Below are 20,346 nucleotides of genomic sequence, written 5' to 3'. Positions count from 1 at the left end.
TCACCCTCCAAGAAAACATACTTTAAATGCTTAGGCAATACCTTTAATTCAACCTTTTTTTCTCGGGCAGAGCCTTTTTCTCTAATATCTCAAAACATGCTTCTTTCTCAGGAATGACTTCTTGTCGATCCAAGTCTTCCAAGCAAGCCTTAAGATCCTCTTCTTCTTCACTGGTGAGACAGTCCATCTTATTTACTATTGCTTTCTCCAGTGAAGTGTGTGGTGTATCCAGAATATTGACATTATCGTCCCTGTCAATCTCTTCTATCTTGATGCACTTCCAATCTTCCCGTGGATACTTCATTGCTTTAAAAAGGTCAAAAGTGATCTTCTAGTTGTCAATACTCAGTTCCAGACTTCCGTTCCCCATATCTACCATACAGTTGGCAGTCAACATAAAGGGTCTGCCTAAGATAAGGGGAATTTTTGTGTCCTCATCGATGTCCATGATGACAAAGTCCACCAGAAAAATGAAGTGGCGAACCTTGACCAGGACATCTTCTACCACCCCGTATGGTCTCGTAATTGAGTGGTCTGCCAATTGAAGTGTCATTCTAGTGGGATCAATTTTCAGATTCCCAATTCGTCGACACATTGATAAGGGCATCAAATTGATGCTTGCCCCTAGATCGATGAGGGCTTTATCTACCGCTTCCTTTCCTATAGTGCATGGGATGGTAACGCTTCCGGGGTACTTGAACTTTTTAGGTAGCTTCCTTTGAATGATCGCGCTACAGTTGCCTCCTACTACAATGTTCTCGCTGTCTATATATTTCCCCTTCTTAGTGATGATATCTTTCATGAACTTAGAGTAGAGGGGCATCTGTTGTAAGGCTTCCCCGAATGGCATGGTGATCTCCAGTCCTTTAAATATTTCTAAGAAATGCTTGAAGTAGCGCTCTTTATTCTTCTTGGTTGGCACCTTAGGATACGGAAGATCCTACGACAAGACTGGCGATTCTTCCTTCTTAGCTTCTCTTGCCTTTTGACTCTTGGTTTTAGGTGATAAGACCACCTTCTCTTCTTCCTCTGGCTTCCCTTCCTCTTGAAGTTCTTTTTTCTTATCCTCAGTTTCCTCATCTTCTGTCATCGTTCTTGCTTCTTGAGCGTTCTTTTGTGCTTGAGTCATTACCGCTTTACACTCTTCTCTTGGGTTCTTCTCAGTATTAGCCCCAAAAGTTCTTATGGGTCTTTCAGCCCTTTCCTGGGCTAGCTGGCCCAATTGTGTCTCCAGATTTCTGATAGCTGCATCTGTGCTATTTTGATGTGATCTCGTCTCCTGGATGAATGCTTTCGTCTCTTGAGCATTTGCCTGGATGAATGCCTTCGTCTCCTGAGCGTTTGCCCTTGTCTCTTGGATGAAACTTAAGAGCATTTCCTCTATACTGAGAGACGGCTTCTCTTGCTGACTCGGACTGTGACTAGGGTGCTGGTATGGTGGTTGAGGCCTAGGCTCCTTGTATTGATTTCATTGATTTCTCCAGCCGGAGCCTTGGTTAAAGTTTCTTCCCTAGTTAAATCCTGGTGGTCCGTTATTGTATCCAGACGAGTTTCCTTAGTAGTAGCCTTGGAAACCTTGGCGATTAGGATTGCCCATGTAATTTATTTCTTGAGAGGGCTCATGTTGGATTGCGCATTGTCCAGGCTCATGTGTCCCTCCACATGTGGGACATCCCTCTATTTGCAAAACAGGGGAATGAGAAATATTCACTGCTTGCAGTTGTTGGGCAATTTGTTAAGCGTCTCCGTAATAGCCTCTAGTTGTCTGGATATCAGCTTATGTTGTGCCAGTGTTGCATCTTGTGTACTAAGCTCTAGGAGGCTTTTCTTTGTTAGGACATGAGAATGGCCACGAAGGATAGCCTGATCGCTAGCTGCCATGTTCTCAATGAGTTCCATCGCTTCCTCGGGTGTCTTTAACTTAATTTTTCCTCCCACGGATGCGTCCAGTAATTGCTTCGATTGAGGTCGTAATCCATCAATGAAGATGTTTAATTGTACCGGCTCGCTATATCCATGAGTGGGCGTTTTCCTTAACAATCCATTGAAGCGTTCTAAGGCCTCGCTAAGGGATTCATCTGGGAATTGATGGAAAGATGAGATTTCTAGTTTCTCTTCAACTGTCTTGGATTCAGGGAAGTACTTTTTCATAAATTTGTCTACAACTTCTTCCCAAGTCCTAAAGGTGTTGCCCTTAAAAGAATGCAACCATCTTTTTGCCTCTCCCGCTAACAAGAAAGAAAAGAGGTTGAGGCGTACCGCTTGTGGTGGAACTCCCGCTATCTTAAACGTGTTGCATATTTCTATAAATGAGGCTAGATGTGTATAAGGATCCTCACTTGGGAGACCATGGAAGAGGTTCCCCTGAATCAGCTGAATGAGAGAATAAGGGTACGAAATATTAAGGGCTTGAACCTCTAGCGGTGTGATACTTGTGAAGAATTCAGGAGTAGTAGTCTGACAGAAATCTTCTAGGGTAACCCTACGTACTGGTTCTCTGTCCATTTGAACGTGATTTGGAGAGAGAGAAGGTGAAGTATCTATGTCTTGCTCCCTTTGTCTTATCGCGGCGTTGTTACGCCGACAGGTAGCTTCGATTTCTAAGTCTATGGGAACGATAGTAGACTTACCTCGCATAAAAACACAAGGTTATACCTGTGTAATTTATGGAGAAGGAAAGAATGGGGAAAGAGGAGTGGTGAAAGAAAGATTGGCCAAAAGAATGGCCAAGGGATAGAGGAGGGGTGAAAGAAAGAATGACCAAGAGAATGGCCAAGAGGGAAACAAATTACAAACTGATAGTATGACACTTAAATGCGAAAACAAAATCCCCGGCAACGACGCCAAAAACTTGTTAGCTCTTTGGCAAGTGTACCAAATCACTCGTAGTAATAATTTCTTGGTAAGCCGAGTGTCGTACCACAGGGATTTTGTTGCACTTATGTGAAGTACTTTTCAGTTTGTAAATTGTAAATTTAGTAAATATAATCTAAATCTAGCAAGGGATAAGAAATTTAAAATTTAAAATAAAAGATAAAGATAATAGATAAGATAAAAGAAATTTAAAATTTAAAACAAAAGATAAAGATAATAGATAAGATAAGATAAAAGATTTAAAATTTAAAATAAAAGATAAAGATAATAGATCAGATAAGATAAAAGATTTAAAGATAAGATTAAAAGATAAAATTAGAAGATAAAATATTTAATTTACGATAAAGATAACTACTTCTACAAAATTCAAATAAATAAAATCTAAATCTAAATACTTACTCCTAAAACCCAACAGTAAAATAAGGAATAACTACTTCTAAGAAAAATCAACAATAAAAATAGGGACTAAAATCTATATATTAAAATCGCTAAAACCTGACAAGTCTAATTAGCCTAGATATATGGATTCTGGATTTGTCTGTTATCAATACCAGTAAACTAATTATGCCCCACATCTATCCATCTACTTGCCCCTGATGCCTCATGATGACAAGCCTACCTTAGTTACCTATCTTCCAAATGCCCTTTGCGAAGACTCAATAACTAAGATGCTTTAAGATTACATTCTAGATGTTTGCTAAAGCATGAGCATTGAGGCATTAAGTCATGCTAACCCAATGATTTCTTTCTTTGATTGTTCTATTAAGCGTTACCCTCTCCCGAGTGGCCTAACCCTTAAAACCGATTCACGCATTCATTCCTTATCCCTAATTAGGCTTTACCCTCTCCCGAGTGGCCTAAAGACTAACAGAAAACAAGGTCCGAGATGCAAAATAAGCAAGAAAGAAAAGAAGATAAAAGAAAATGGAAGAAAAACCCTCTAAAAGATAACCCGATAATTTCCTCCTTTTAGTGTTCTCTTAAGCGTTACCCTCTCCCGAGTGGCCTAACCCTTAAAACAGATTCAAGTATTCATTCCTTACCCCTAATTAGGCTTTACCCTCTCCCGAGTGGACTAAACCCTAACAGAAAGCAAGTTTAGAGATACAGGATGTAAAAAGAAAGAACGGTAAATAAATAAAGAACATCGAGGGAATTCCTCTTTTTATTGATAACTCTTGAAATGCTCTATACATCATTGGCTTTTTAGGCCTGTCAGGCCCTAGCTAGGGGGTTTAGCCACTCATAGTCATGAGGGCTTTACAATGAGAAGGGGGTGAAAGAAAGATAGATAATAAGAATATAAGAAAAAGGAAGGAAAGTGAGAGAACTGAGTGCTAGAGGTCTGAAAACTGAGCTCTCAGGAAGTGTGTCTGTTTTCCTAGGTTGACCCTCTTATTTATAGGTGCAAACTTGGGCTTGGGCTTTTTCTGATTTTCTTCTTTTTCCTTTATTTCTGCTCCTTTTTGCTTGTTGTACCTCCCTTTTTCACATCTGCAATCAAAATTCGAAATTAATTAAATCTTTCTAAATTAAAGCATAAATGACTGCTAAATAATTAATTCTAAGTTAATTTTAGACTAATTTTCCACTATTAATTCACTATTATTTAGCAGTTATCAAGAGCCTGCCAAACTAATTTGGCAGACTTATATGGGCTATAATAATCATAGAGACCATCAGCTAACTCATTCAGAATGAAATTCTTGCATAGGTAATCATTTTCATTCTAGAGACCTAATTCCACAATCATTTTATCCTTCACTTCCTTCTCAACATCTTCAGGTACCACTCGAATATCAGTGTTCAAAACATAGGCAGCTTTCCTCATAGTTAAAGAAAACATCATCTTTTGTTGCCAACGCTTGAAATGATACCCTTTAAACCTAAAAGGTTTGTTGAGGTCATTGCTGTTTGAGCCAGTAATATCTACAGCAGCCATGGCAGAACCGAAACACATCTTAAAATTGTTGTAAAAATAATTTATGACAAACCGAAAAAATTACTGGCTGAGTCACGGACAATGTCGCTTTCTTTAAGACATTTTGTGGCACTGCCCAAAAATTGTGCAAGCAGACTATCAACCACAAAGTCCCCAGGATAAAACAGCTCAGATCACTATATAAGATTCTCACTGCACTGAGGGAACCTTTCTAGAATTACACCCTCTTGTATGACTTGAAAAGTCACTCTAAAGCCACCTGAAAATATGACTTGAAAAGTCACTCTAATAGCCAACCGAAAATATGACTTGAAAAGTCACTCTAACAGCCAACCAAAAAGTTAGTGCGACATAAAGAAAGAGGGAGAAGTTTGCCGAAAATGCATTGGCTGAGATTTGGGAGGGAGAAAGAAAAGTTGAGGAAATGCTTCTCAACTTGGACAAGAAAAAATGAAGAAAGAGGCTCTATATATAGGGAGTGAAACACTATTCAAGTGTTTACCCTGAGCAATGCGGGACTTGAAGCTTTTTTTTTCTTTTTCAAACTTTCACCCATTTTCTCCTTTGTTCTAACACTTCTTGTTCCCCAAGCCACACAAGGGAGGGGAAAACTACACCAATTTCAAAGAAGAGGTATCAATCCATGAAATGGTACCCCACTTATCAGTCACATAAAACTGACCCTTGAACACAATAACATCATCGTAGAAGAAGTTCTCGTTATCCACAAGGTTCCATTTCTCATCCCCATGTTTCATGAACCCCAACTTGCCCTCCAAAAAGATGCAACAAGCCACAGAATCTTCGGCACCAATCCAAGGGGAATTGGGAAAGAACACAACTTTGCTCACAGTGGCAGATGAGATATTGGGGGTATATGATTTGCACAACTCAGTGACTCGAAAGTCCAACAAGTTCCACAACATAGGGGAATTAGAGCCATGAGGGTACAAGATTTTGCGATCAGATATTGGACTCAGTAAAGTCAAGGGGTGATTGTGATTGTGATTGTGATTCTTTGATTCCTCAACCTTAATCAGCCTCCATTTGGTTGAAATTGCCAAAGGCTCTAAATTAGAGGCTCCATTTGCATCAGTTGGCTCAATAACATAGACTGTGGCTTGGTTGAGCAAGGTTTCTATGGAATGGTTCGATGGGTGGGGAATTTGCATAGGGAAAGAAGGAGAATTTGGAAGAGAGGGAGGGATGGAAGATCGACATGACCCACAAACACTGTGAAACCTTACAACATCCATGTGGTTCTAGAGAGATTTTCCAATCTTGGGCCATAGCTCTATGGGAATTTCAGACCAATCTACTTTGCCATCCACGTGGTTCTGGAGATATTTTCCAATCTTGGGCCATAGCTCTATGGGAAGTTCAGACCAATCTACTTTGCCATCCATGGCTTCAAAGTTCAAACCCTTGCTTTTTTTTTTTTGCTTTATGTGTTAGACTTTGCAGAAGGAGAAATGAACTTGGTCTGTGCCTTGATCACTCTATTGAAGGCTTTTATCAAAAGGGTTTTGCTTTAATTCAGAGAAGATACGTGTGAGTTTACATGAAGTTGAGAGGCAGATTAGGCGAAAGTAGAAGACTTGAAGAAAGACTCCTAATTTCGTGTTGGTAAATTTTTTCATCCTAGGTTTGTTATAGAAAATCAGGAAAGTTTGTTTTGTTACGATTGGTTGACTTCCAAAGTCTTTTCGATAAATTAAAAAAAAAAATGGACGAGTCACCTACATCAAACAATGAGTAAATTCTATAAAAGAAACAATGAATAAAAAAATAATTATTTTATTTTCTTCTCTTTCAATCTTAGATATTTTATAAATATATAAATACTATAACAACAACATTAAATATTATTTAAGTACTTATTCTTAAATATATTTAATAGTTAAAAGTAATGATTTTATAATATGTGGCTTATTTTGAAGTAATTTAAAATAGTTTATTTAATTAATAATTACTCATATAGATTAAGAAAATATGTGGTAAGTTACATTCTTATGGCCCTTGTTAAGATGAGGAAAAGGAAAGAACAAAAAGGATTTGAAATTTTTATTAAGAGGAAGACAGGATGAACTTTAATGAAAGAGTGGAAAGATAACCCTTGTTTTGTTCATAAGGGGAGAAGAAAGGTTTTAAAAATTAATTTACTTTTATATTTTATATTTTTAAATTTTATGATATAAGAAAACATTTTAGTTATTGTAATTGAAATATTTCAAATCTTCTCTCTTCTTCAAAATTTTTGAAATATTGGAGGAGATGAAAAGATAGTTCAGGATGAATTTTGCTCCCTTTCATTCCCTTTCTCTTGGACAAAATACTAAATGAATCTCAAGGACGGTTCTAAGAAAAGGAATTGACTCGCCTATTTCGACCAAGGAGAACAGGCCATTCGAGAAGGAGACTCGAAAGTTGTGGAGCCTTGGTTTAATCAAGCCGCTGAATATTGTAAACAAGCTATGGCCCTAACACCTGGTAATTATATTGAAGCCCACAATTGGTTGAAGATCACATGACAATTGGTTGAAGATCACATGACGTTTTGAACAAGAACACCCTCTTTATTTATTTTTCTTATATTTTCTTCTTAAATTATATCTATCCATCTATAATTTTATCTATATAGATAGATAGATAGATAGATAGATAGATAGATAGATAGATAGATAGATAGATAGATATAGTTATAAATTTTTGTTTATTGTCCCCATCAATCAAATTAAAAACTCATTTCTATAGGAACGACCAATCACAGAAATTAATTATATCCCTTTCAAATTGTTAGATTAAGTACATAATAATAATTTTTCTCTACAAAAAAGGTAAAATTAGTTCCATCTAGGAACTTCTGAATAAAATATGAATACATTAGATTAGGTTACACAAAAAATTATTTAACTTCCATTCAAAGTTCACAAAAAAGGTCTTAGAAGATTAAAAAGGTTACACAAATAATTTACTATGGTATTTTTCCCGAAAAATCGTATTTAAATTAAAATTTTCAACCTCTTTTTTGATAATTGTGAACTTTATGGGTTTTTTTGGAGGGAAATTACCATAGAAAATAAAAAATTTGTAAAGGCAAAAATATTATAAGAAATTAATCAATTTATTAAATGAGAGAGAGAATTATTATTTTGATTGAAAGTGAATCAATTAATTTAAATAAGGAAAAGACAGTAATTAAATTGACTAACAGATTACAAATAAGTCTTAATCTTTATTAGGTAAAAATGAGTAATTAATTACTGCTATTGTGTGCAAGGTTGCATACATTAGAAAAATTGATAATAGATTAAAAATATAACTTTCCTGAATTTTGAACTTAAAGAAAACACTACATCAAACGAAAGTTTGATATTTCTTTTTTTATATAAAAAAGGAAAGCTTCTACTTTTATAATTTGATGGAATCATAAAATGGCGTTAAGAATAAATATCATTAATTTGAAAAATCTAAAATTTGAATCAGTAAAATAAACTTATTTGTGGTCACTAAAAATATATGGGAAGTTTCTAATAAGAATGATAATTGTAAATAAATTAATGAATTGATATCATGTGACAAAGACAGTTATTGATTTTAAGTATTTCAATTAATATATCAAACTAAATATCCACTTGAATTAGTTTACAAAAGATTGATTGTGTTATTAATAATTATTTAAATTAAATTAAAATATATTTATAACATTATTAATAATTACTCAATCATTTTCTTGATTGTGTCATTTAATATTTTTTGGAGGGAATGAAAATAGAATTGTCATGTGACATCATCCCATAGAATAAAATTTTCTTTTATATATAGTATATTATTGATGGACTTATTATTGATTCCAAATTAGTAGCTTTAACTCAAGTACTTGCCAGATTAACTGGAATCTAAAAGAGAAGTTGAATAAATTCTTTTCAAAACTTTTACCTAATCATTGTTTAGATTCAATTATAATCAAACCCCTTATGAATTTCAAGTTTTCTCAAAAGTCTTGTCGTAATAGATTAATAACACAATAAATCAATGAATTCAAAAACCTTAGAAAAGAGTTTTACAACCCACATATATCAATTCCAATATCAAGATAGATTCATAAAATTAAGAGTTAGAGAAATAGAGAATCACACACAAAATTTATACTGATTTAGTCCTCAAGAGGATCTACATCCAATTTCTTTAAGATCCCTTAGAACATTCCACTATTACAGAACCAAAGTACAAATATTATGCACAAGCAATTCCTTAACAATCTACTTTTCCCATGTGCCCTATAAGAGAAATTCCAAAACCTTTTTGAACCCTACAACAAGAAATTCCAAGAGTTGAAACCCTATTAACTAAAAACCCCTTGGTAACCCTAACTAAGATTAAAACCTACAAAAATAAAAATTGGATTGAATACACTTTTAATGTGCAAATCAAAATTTCTTTAAGCTTTATCAATGGTCAACCCATGATTGAGATTCCAAGATCCTTGTTATGTTGATCATCATCATCACTCTTGGAAAACCCTCATGATAACTTCCTCTCAATAAGTCACGAAATTGGAAAATGTTTTGGAAGCTTAGAGACTTATTATAAAAAGATCTATTTATAAAGAATCTGATATAACCGATGTGATTGATTTAAACCATTTTGTAATCGGTTAAATCTCTAAAAATAAACTTGGGTTTCCATTTAACATCAATGTAATCAATTACCAATGTCTTATAATCGACTAGTTCAATCCTATAAAGTCATGTAAGAAAGTTAGAAGCATTGTAACATATACCAAAATCTTGTAATCAATTACCAAACACTCGTAATCGATTACGTAATCTTGTAATCGATTACAAAGAGTTTTTCTAATATGAGAATCAATGTAATCAATTACCAAAAAGTTGTAATCGATTAATTTGACAAATCTCACTTAGAATGAGACGTAAACCTCTTTGAATTAATTTTAACTTGTGTAATTGATTACACATTTACACACATGTTGTAATCTATTACCAAGTTCATAAATTTTCAATGAACTTCTAATCTTTCAAATATAACTAATCCAAGCACAAAGGTGATAAAGTTAAGCAAGATTAACATAAATTAAACACTCATGCCTAGCTAAACAATTAATACAATGTCACACCTGTTAAATGTGTTTTGACATGTAAAATTATCAAAACTAAACTAAAATGAGATAAAGACTTCAATCTTTAGCAGTACTCATAGAAAAACTTAAATTTATGTAACTTTTATAAAATATTTTTTATCATATAACTTATTGAAATAAGTTAATAATTATAAGATATAATAAATGTGAAAATAAGTTAAAAATAATTTATGAAAGCCATAAACTATTTTCACAACTTTAAATAAGTTTAATAAAAAAATTTCTAAATATTCTAATATACATTTCAAATTATTTATCTTTTAATCTTAATCATTTAAATATAATTTAATAATATATGTTTTTATTTTTCCAAAATAATAAAACTTGCGGTTTTGATACATTCTCCATCAGTTTTTATGTAAAAAAATATTACAATACAGAGTAAACAATTTTTTTTAATTATGAAAACAAAAATTTTTTATTTGTTTTCATTTTTCTTATTAATACTTAAAATATTTGTTTGGTATCTATGCAATATTTATATTTTAATCCTTATATGATAAACTAGTTATACTTCTTATTTGTACACTTATTAACTTGTTTCGACTGACCACTGTTAAGTTGCCGAACTGTGATTTTTCTTTCCTAAATGAAAGTGTTGTTTTCTCTCTCGTAAGAGTTTTGACCTAAAAACTTAGTATGGTGAAACTCCAACATGTGTATCATTGCTTTTTGCATTCATAATAGATGAAAAAACCTTCACTAGTTGAAGAGGAGGAGGACAGGTAGGTTTTCCATGGGGAGGAGGGACAAGAGCATGAGTTTGATCTTGGGCTATGCCCTATGGGATGCTTCTTGATAGACAAACCTATTTGCAAACACATTATGAAGAAAAGGATGGTGGCGGTGTGGAGACCAGGAATGGGAGTCACAATAAAAAAGATTGATGAAGAGAGATTTCTATTTCAATTCTTCTATGACAGATTTCAATAGAGTGCTAAACGGAGGACCATGGTCCTTTAAAAATAATATGATAGCACTAAGTAGCATCAAGGAGAGTGAGATACCAAAGGAGATGCCCTTGAACTTTATTCTGATATGGGTTCAGATCCATAACTTGTTAGCGGGATTCATGTCAGCCATGGTTGACCAACATATTGGCAACTTCATTGGAGCATTTATGAAGTACGACAATAAAAACAATTCCAATGTCTAGAAGTCGTACATGAGTATTAGGGTATTACTAGATGTCAAACAACCTCTAAAGATATCAAAGAAAGTAAAAAAAAACTAGTAGGAGAATGGAAGGTGGTCTTGTTTAAGTATGAAGGGCTATGGAATTTATTCCTTTTATGTGGTCACATTGGCCATATTGAGAACTTTTGTGGCAAGCTATTTATGAAGGAAAAGGTAGAGGATGCTGGAAGCTTGCTTGAGAAGCTTCTAAGGAGGTTGGATCTTTGAGCTTCAATAAGGTCCTTCAATAGTGATTTTCAGCCATGAAGTTGCAGCGGAAGATAAAGGAGAAGAGGTGAGAAGAGGTGCCATCCACTAGAGAATAAGCCATGGAAGGAGAAGCTTCACCACCAAGAGAGTGCCTTGGATAAGAAGCTTAGAGAGGAAACTTCAAAGAATGAAGAGAATGAGAGAGAGTGTGTGTGTGTGTGTGGCATGGAAATTGAAGGAGAATAGGGAGAGAAGTTGAGTTTTGAAGTATGTCTCACAAGTTTCTCATTCATTAAAGTTATGGCAAGTGTTATGCATGTTTCTATTTATAGCCTAGGTCACCAACTAAATCAAATTCACTTTATGAATTTCATTTTCATTTCATGTGAATCTAAAAGGAATATTTCAAGAATATGCGAAAGGCATCCTAGCATATTCCCTTTAGATGCCACAAGCATGAAAGGTGTAACTCTAGCACATGGAAGCTTCCTTGAGAAGCAAGGAAGGTAGCTTCCTTGGGAAGCAAGTAAGAAAGCTTCCTTGAGAAGCTAGAGGTTAGCTACCCACACCCCTCCAATAGCTAAGTTCACTCCCATGCCAAAATGGGCTTGGCTTCTTAGGTAAGGAGGTAGCTTGGGGAGGCACAAGCCCTGATGAATCTTAGCTACACACACCCATCTAATAGTTAAGCTCACCCCCATGCCAAAATACATGAAAATACAAAAAACTCCCTACTACAAAGACTACTCAAAATGCCCTGAAATACAAGGCTAAAACCCTATACTGCTAGGGTACCCTTGACTTGTAGGATAGGATGCCCTAAAATGGCCAAAATACAAGGCCCAAAAGAAAGAAAACCTATTCTAATATTTACAAAGAAAAGTGGACCCAACCTTGGCCCATGGGCTCAGAAATCTACCTTGAGGTTCATGAGAACCCTAAGCCCTTCTTCAACAACTCTAGCCCAATCCTCTTGGAGCCTCTTGCTCCTGGCTTTGGTGACTGGTCCCTTCCTAGGGAGGATTGCATCAGAGGAGGCAAGGGAGTGAGGATCGAAGCTAACCGGAAGAGTGGGGAGATTGAGGGGAGTAAGTGGCTGCAGGAAAAAAGGGTCAATAGAGGTAGGACTGAGTCGGAAAACAGGTAGCCAAAATCAAGGAGAATCAATTATTGGCAATAAAATCAACAATCTAATAATTGATGGGACCCACACGAGAGAGGGTGGAGGTTGAAAAAAATGCGTTGGTGGAACTATTAAAAAAACATCAATCTTAGGATTTAGGGCAAATAGACCCTCCACAACCTCGAATTCAAAGCTACCAATGGTGGTAGAGACAAAATGAGATATGGAGGGAGATGTTAATTAGAAGAAAAAACGATGTCAGAATGTTGCTACTAAGGTGGTTGAAACTCTAGTGACAAATGTAAAGACAAATATCACAAGAAATGGGATTGAATTGTGATTTTTACTTAATTTAAAACCTTTTCGAAAACAACAATGTTATCGTTTGATGATGAATATTTACAAAAATAGATAGTTTCAGATATTGTAAAACAAATAGAGTTTTTCAATCACAAAGATTAAATTTGAATCTTGAGTCAGTTTAAAGTGCATAAGAGAAAATAAACCAAATAAGACACAAGAAGTTTATACTAGTTTATCTAAACCATAGGGACTACGTCCAATTCTTGGAAAATCACCAAATTCCACTAACTTAAATGAGTTAGAAGTACTTATCACTGCCACTTTTGGCTTCTTAACTCAAGCTTTACACCAAGTTTGTTACAACCAATATTCTTTGTCCTACCAAGCCATTGTTCGCTCTAACACAAATCAGAAGATTTGTTTGTGTTGATTGCTCAATCATCTTATAGATGGATAAACCATTTTAGCACTTAGTCTTTTATCTCAAAATAATCAAAGTTTTTTGAGAGCTTTTTTAAACTTTATAAGAATTTACACAAAGAGCTTTTTACAAAAAGAATTTAAATATGACCGTTTTAGTTGTTTCTTCATGTCTTTAAAACTTTTGGTATTTATAGGTCTCTTTCAATCAGGTTTTGTTGTCTCTAAATGAATATATTTCTTTTCTTAAGCTTGCGTTTGGAGAATGTGGTCATTGGAGCATTAAATGTATATACTTCTTCATGCTGCAAAACCACTCTTCTTCGCTAGTGTGTTGAAAACTACGACAAGAAACCACTTCCTTTTGCGGCAGAGTAGGTATGTGTAGTAGGGCACTCCTTTTGATGGTGATTGAGGAATTTTAGAGTTTAGCTTCATTTATTCTTCATAGGATTTGATAGATCTTTGGATAATGTCTCTACCAAAATAGATCACAGACACAACGTTTTAATTGAAGTTTTAAATGTCATCTTTAATGTCGTATTAGATCATGATTCCATCTTGCTATCATCTAAACCATTAGATGTAGACTCGTGAAACATGTTTTGATAGCCCATAAGGTGTAGCTTTTAACCTTTGTATTTATTTACATTCAATCAAAATAACTAAGGGTCTTGATTTGTCTTAAGATACAAATGTCTTTTGACTTAACAATCTTCCCCTTTTTGATGTTGTCAAACAGACACAAATTTAAAAGTTGAAGGCACACTTATAAGATTTCACATTAAAGTGTTAGTCAATTTTATTAGATACAAAAAGTATATATCATAAATAGATCATAATGCATCATAAGACTTTGAGATAAAGTCTAAACAAATAACAAAAAAATATCACATTTTATTCATATAAGTTTTTTCACATCAAGAAAGTGTGTTTTGAGTACAAGATAAAATATTTCAGGACATAAATTTAAACTTGAATCATAAAAACTCCCCTTGAACTGATGCTTCCTTCAGATTTTAGGCTCCCCCTCAAAGGATGTCATGTGCTTCAACTTTTACTTTTTCTCTCCTTTTTGTTTGGCAACTTCTTCATCAAGCTTCCATAGAAACTCATCACCAGAGTCATAAGAACCAAATGAGAGATGAAATAGGACTGTGTCATACCCTAATTTCGTCCGGGGACCTTTGCTCGATGACGTGCGACCATTCTTTGGTCCTCGTGAGGTGCTTGGCACCCATCATTAGGCAATTTGTGAAATTCCAGGACATGCCGAAAAACCAAAAAAATATTGATGCACAATCCGTAAGTTTCCGTGACACACCGGAAATCAAGTGGAAGCATCGTTGCATAATTAAGTGAGGTTCCGTAACATTCCGTAAGTCAAAAAGGGGATGATTATGTAATCCGCAAGGTTCCGTAACATTACGGAAAGAAAACAAGTATCGTTACGAAATTCGTAAGTTTCCGTAACTTTACGAAAAAAGAATCACCAAAAAAACAGCAGAGGGGGTGTACTTAGTAAAAATGGGGGTGCAAATAGCACCCAGGCCCACTTGGGCCCTCCGGAATATTCCTCCAGAAGGCGGTTGCTTCTGGAGGAAGCAACCCTGCTCGCCTGGGCGAGCTGGGCGGCAACCTCCTCCCCTATTTTGCTATAAATAGGGGAGGAAGGCAAGAAGGAAGGGGTTCAGCCCCTTTGGCACTTCTCTCTCTTTCGAATTTGCTTAGAAAAATTGTTTCCGTGAAGAAAATCTAAGCCGAGGCGCTTCCGAAACGTTTCCGTAACGTTTTCCGTGAGGAATTTCGCAAAGATTTCAACCGTTCTTCGACGTTCTTCATTCGTTCTTCATCGTTCTTCGATCTTCAACGGGTAAGTACCTCGAACCAAGCTTTTCGATTCATTCTATGTGCCCGTAGTGGTCCACATTGTGTTTCATGCATTTTTATTCTCGTTTTGTTTACTTTTTATACCCCCTGTTGACGTGCTTAAGCCATTTTACTTAAGTCATTTCTCGCTTAACTTAAAAATAAAATAAATTTCCACCGAACGTTTGAATTGTATTATCCATTAACTTCGGTTAAAATAAATTCCGACCGTTCGGTCGTGCCGTAAACGTTGGAAATCAAAAAGAGGTAAAAAATAATATAATAATCAAAAAGACATCTTTTAGTAAAATAAAGCGGAAAATCAAGTGAACGTTTTCTCTTTGGGATTTCTCATTCTTAATCGAATTGATTAATAACTAAAGTGAAACTAAAGGCTAAAATCAATTCGCCTAATCAAGCTCGTCCATAAAAAATAGGCTTTTGAAGTTTGTCATTTCATTTCCTCACTAAGTAAAATGGATCATTTTTAAGGTCCAACGCCTTAAAATGATCACCTCTTAAAATAAAAAAGAATCACTTGATAAAAAAGAACTACGTAGGTCTGATTTTCTCATCCCAAATTGAGGAATACGTAGGAGCAAAGGGAAACACCCTTGTCGACCACAAAAAGAGAAAATATAAAAAGGGTATAAAGGATATAAGAACATAAAAAGGGAACATAAAAAGTCAAAGTCATGTTTGCACATTCGATTAAAGGCTGCCGTCCCTTGGGGCGGACATGTGGGGTGCTAATACCTTCCCCGTGCGTAAATACAACTCCCGAACCTTTCACTTAAAAGTTCGTAGATCGCGTCTTTTCCGGTTTTTCCGACGTTTTCCTCAAATAAACGTTGGTGGCGACTCCGCGCGTATTCCTTTCGTGGAACACGCATCCCGCGAGTCACGCGTCGCCCTCCCGCCGAAGGGTAGGTTGCGACAGTTGGCGACTCCACTGGGGACTGTTTTTAGAGAGTTAGGCCATTTAATTTTGTGCAATGTTTTACCGTGACTTACCCCTTTGTTGGTTTCCTTTCATTATGTTCTTGTGTATATAAACTCTTTGTTGCTTTTAGTGCGTTTTAAATGTATGCATGAAGTAAATATTTATTCATTTGATGCACACAAACACCAACACTATTTGCACACACTGTGAGTGAAAAAGGGCCCTATACCCGGGTTCATGGGAGCATAAGGAGTGGAGGTGAATCTGTGATCATGCTAGGTCTCCGACTTGCTTGATTACAGTGAACCCTCATCTAGAGCTTTTCTCTTTGAAAACCTATTGTTGCTAGTAGTCCCTACTGCTACAATATGTTCTTCAAAGGGGATGATACCTCTAGAAACCATCAAGAGAGATATAACTACCTTGGGGATTATTGCTAAAAGCCTAGTTAGTTCTCTCCCTTATAGGTCCCTTAAATAGGGGCACGAAGCAAACACGCTGCGTGCCATTTTTCACACTGCCATGCATGAGTATCATATACCCTTTTGCTTATGTTCGGTAAATATTGTCATACTGTGCACATTCCCGCATTGTGTCTTTTGCATAGGCATTGCATATGGGTTCTGTCTTGATCCCTACTGTAAACAAACCAACGGAGGGTCCGTGTCGCCTTCTTAAAAACGTGCGTTGGGGCATTTCGCTACCCCTAGACGTCGTATCTAAGAAGGGGACAAATTCCCCGGACCCTCGCATTCCTAGATTGCATCTGTGTCATATGCATTCCACCATGCATTCATCCATCCCACCCATGAGATATCGGAGTTTTGATTTGCACCAGCTTTTGTCTCACTTTAGTAAGCATGGGAACAAATCAAACCGGCAAGAGGTTCTACCAAGTCAAGGTCAAAAGCCTAGATACCACCAACATCAAGGAATTAGGGCGGTTGATGGAACCCCTCCAAATGCAAGCCTTCCGCAAGACTTACGGAAAGATCTTAGAGTTGACCATAGCAGAGGTGTCCATAGAAGCCATTGCATCACTTACCCAATACTACGACCAGCCTTTGAGATGCTTCACATTCGGAGACTTCCAATTAGTACCAACCATTGAAGAATTTGAAGAAATTCTAGGATGTCCTCTCGGGGGAAGAAAACCATATCTTTCCTCCGGATGTCTCCCCTCTTTGAGCAGAATTGCAACTGTGGTCAAGGATTCAGCAAGAGGTTTGGACCGCATAAAACAGACTCGGAACGGCATAGCGGGCCTACCACAGAAGTACCTAGAAGACAAGGCGAGGGGTATGGCCAATCAAGGAGACTGGGTCCCGTTTATGGATGTGTTAGCTTTGCTAATTTTTGGGGTCGTCCTCTTTCCAAACGTGGATGGTTTGGTAGACCTAGCAGCAATCGACGCTTTCCTTGCCTACCACCATAGCAAGGAAAGTCCGGTGGTAGCTGTCTTGGCAGATCTATTTGACACATTTGACCGAAGGTGCGAGAAGAGTAGCGCACGGATCATCTGTTGCTTACCCGCCCTCTGTGTTTGGTTGGTTTCACACTTGTTCCAACAAGACACAAGACATCCATGTCCGCTCCTGAGCCATCGCTCGTGTACTGAAAAGAGGAGAATGGATTGGGACCAGCTCTTGGCCGGGATAGGAGGTAGAACAATCAGTTGGTTCCCCCGATGGAAGGAAGGAAAAGAAGGAGTCCTTTTCTCATGTGGAAGATACCCAAACATTCCGCTGGTAGGAACGAGGGGTTGTATTAATTACAATCCCACGCTCGCTATAAGACAACTAGGGTACCCCATGAGGGGAGCACCGACGGAAGAAAGCATGTCTCCTTTCCTTGTGAGGGATCTCGGCGCACAAAATTCCAAGACTATACAAAGAATCCATAAGGCATGGGAAACCCCGTTAAGGAAAGATCAAGAGCTTAGAGGCATTCGTAATGGCATCATTGGTGGGTACCACGAATGGCTGAAAGTTCGCATACGAGGTTTAGATTGGCTCGCCAAGTTAAAAGTCGTCAGCGAAGAGAATTTTGAAGCACCGGAAGAGGACGAAGAAGTCCAAGCTCTCAAAAGCGAGTTAGGAAAGGCAAAACTCGCCAAGGAGAAGTTCAAGTTGGCTTCTACACACGTTCAGAAGGAGTGTACCGGGTTACGGGAAGAGAATGCAATTACCGCAAGAGCCCTTGAACAAGAGACCAAGAGGGCTCGCAAGGAAGAGTATGGCCGGAACAAATTTCGTGGAGCTCTATGGGGTAGCAATAATGAACTCAAGTTGCGAAGGGAAGAAAGGGACCAGTCGCGAGCACATAGCATGGTTCTGAAAGAGGAGTTGATTGCTTGTTCAAGGTCCAAAAGAAGCTTGTCTCAGCGTTTATGCGAGACAGAGACCAACATGTTAGCTATCATCGCCAAGTACCAAGAAGCTAAATCTAGCGGCGACTCACGAGCAAAGGCTAGAGGATGAGTACGCCAAGATATCAGCAGAAAGCGAAGCAAGGGAGAGGGTAATTGATTCATGGCACCAAGAGGCAACAATGTGGACGGACCGATTTGCTCTTACTTTGAACAGGAGTCAAGAACTTCCCCGATTGCTAGCCAAGGCCAAAGCAATGGCGGACACCTACTCCGCCCCAAGAAGATCCACGGACTTCTCAGCTATTGTCAACATATGATAGACTTAATGGACCATATGATTAGAAACCGCTAGGAAGTTTGTATTGTCGCTCAGATCTTGACTAGTTATAACTTTTTGAATAAAATGAGTTTATCCCACGTTTTTACTCCAAAAATCAGTGCGAATCAAGTCACTCCCGCATTTTATCTCTAGCATGCATTGTATGTTGGTCTCGTCCTTTGTCACGGGAAGCCGGAAGGTCCATATCACCTTCTTAATTGTACACATGGGGCACTGCGCCCCCAAAAGCGCAAGTAAGAAGAGATAATTTTCCGGGCTCTCGTGTCCGTAAAATGCATTCATATCATGCATCGCATAAGCATCTCTTCATAACATCATAATGGACATATCCTGCATTTGTCCGTTATCATATTCCAGCCTCACATTTTGCATGAGTCATGGCATCATCATGCATATGCGTTCAACAAACTTTTTGATCTGCAAAATTGCATACCATTTGTTTTCATGTTTGCTCATCCTTGTATTTTCCTCTACAAAACAAAAACAAAAAAAGGGGGAAGCGTGAAACTTCACACTACATTCTTAGTTTCATGTGTTAGGCACCACGAGCCAACAATGTTGGGATCATAAACCCGTTTCACTTAAAAACAAAATAATTGAACATGGTACCTAATGCATGGTTAACTAGGAAATGGTGTTTCTTCGGGCATCTCAATTTCATAATTACATTTTCCGTGCATAAGCTTAAAGTATGCCCGAGTCATTCATCCCTATGAGATGTTGTTGAAGTATTGGCGATCAGAATTGCCATTCCTTGGATTATAGGGTTGAACCAAGCTCATGCTTTTACAAAAAGGTTCATCAAGTCAAGTTGAAATATGGAAGTAATCGTCTTGCAAAATTGGGGCAAAAGATGAATCGAGTCACATCACTGCTTCATCTACTGCCAAACATATTTAGGATTATTGATGTCCTTGTTACTTCCAGTTTCACCTTGACAAAGATGTCATGGACCATGTTGAAAATCTAAATTGATTCAACCCCATATCTTGCGTAAAAATTCGCAATACTTCAATTGTACATCATTCGCATGCATCCATGCTTTTCATTGGTTGCATTGCTCGTTGCATTCTTTCCTTGAAAAATAAAATAAAATGAACTTAATCATTGTTATAAAAAAGAAAGGGACACGCTTTACGACGCCCTTACCGAACTCGTGCTAGAGCTAGAGTAATGGGTGAAGTAGAGGAGATACAAGAGAAGATGAAGGCCGACATGGAGGCCATTAAAGAGAAAATGGCCACAATGATGGAGGCCATGATGAGCGTGAAGAAGATAATGGAAGCCAATGCGGTTGCAATTGCCGCTACCAGCGTTGTTGCTAAGGTGAACCCGACGTCCCCATCTGGCCTCAAGCAAATGAATCATCCAACCTCAAATATGGTAGGCAAAGATTTGGGAAGTACGGATGACCCCATGATGTGCAAATTCAAAACAAGCACGCCTTCCCGCCATATGGTTTGCCTCCCAAACTATACACCACCCAATGTGGTGTACATTCCCAATGAGGATGTCAATAACTCCACTCCCATACTCATTAAGAGCCAACAACCTCAATCTGATCATGCACATGTCTCTCGACCCATGGAGGAGACACATGAAATTCCCCACCAC

The 20,346-nt window shown here is 37.2% G+C and overlaps 2 protein-coding genes across 2 annotated transcripts; both read right to left on the bottom strand.

Annotated features, from left to right (window-relative positions):
- Nucleotides 1-331: 331 nt before the first annotated feature.
- On the bottom strand, nucleotides 332-850 carry LOC102665082 (uncharacterized). The gene has a single exon (XM_006599895.1). It carries the CDS (start codon nucleotides 848-850, stop codon nucleotides 332-334), a length of 519 nt encoding a protein of 172 aa, XP_006599958.1.
- Nucleotides 851-5,427: 4,577 nt separating this feature from the next.
- On the bottom strand, nucleotides 5,428-6,072 carry LOC102664929 (F-box protein SKIP23). Its single transcript, XM_006599894.1, has one exon. It carries the CDS (start codon nucleotides 6,070-6,072, stop codon nucleotides 5,428-5,430), a length of 645 nt encoding a protein of 214 aa, XP_006599957.1.
- Between the last annotated feature and the right edge of the window lie 14,274 nt (nucleotides 6,073-20,346).

This window comes from Glycine max, chromosome 16 (genome assembly GCF_000004515.6).
Source record: "Glycine max cultivar Williams 82 chromosome 16, Glycine_max_v4.0, whole genome shotgun sequence".
NCBI lineage: Eukaryota > Viridiplantae > Streptophyta > Magnoliopsida > Fabales > Fabaceae > Glycine > Glycine max.
The sequence above is the reverse complement of the archived record's forward strand: the minus strand, read 5'-3'. Positions and strand labels throughout refer to the sequence as shown.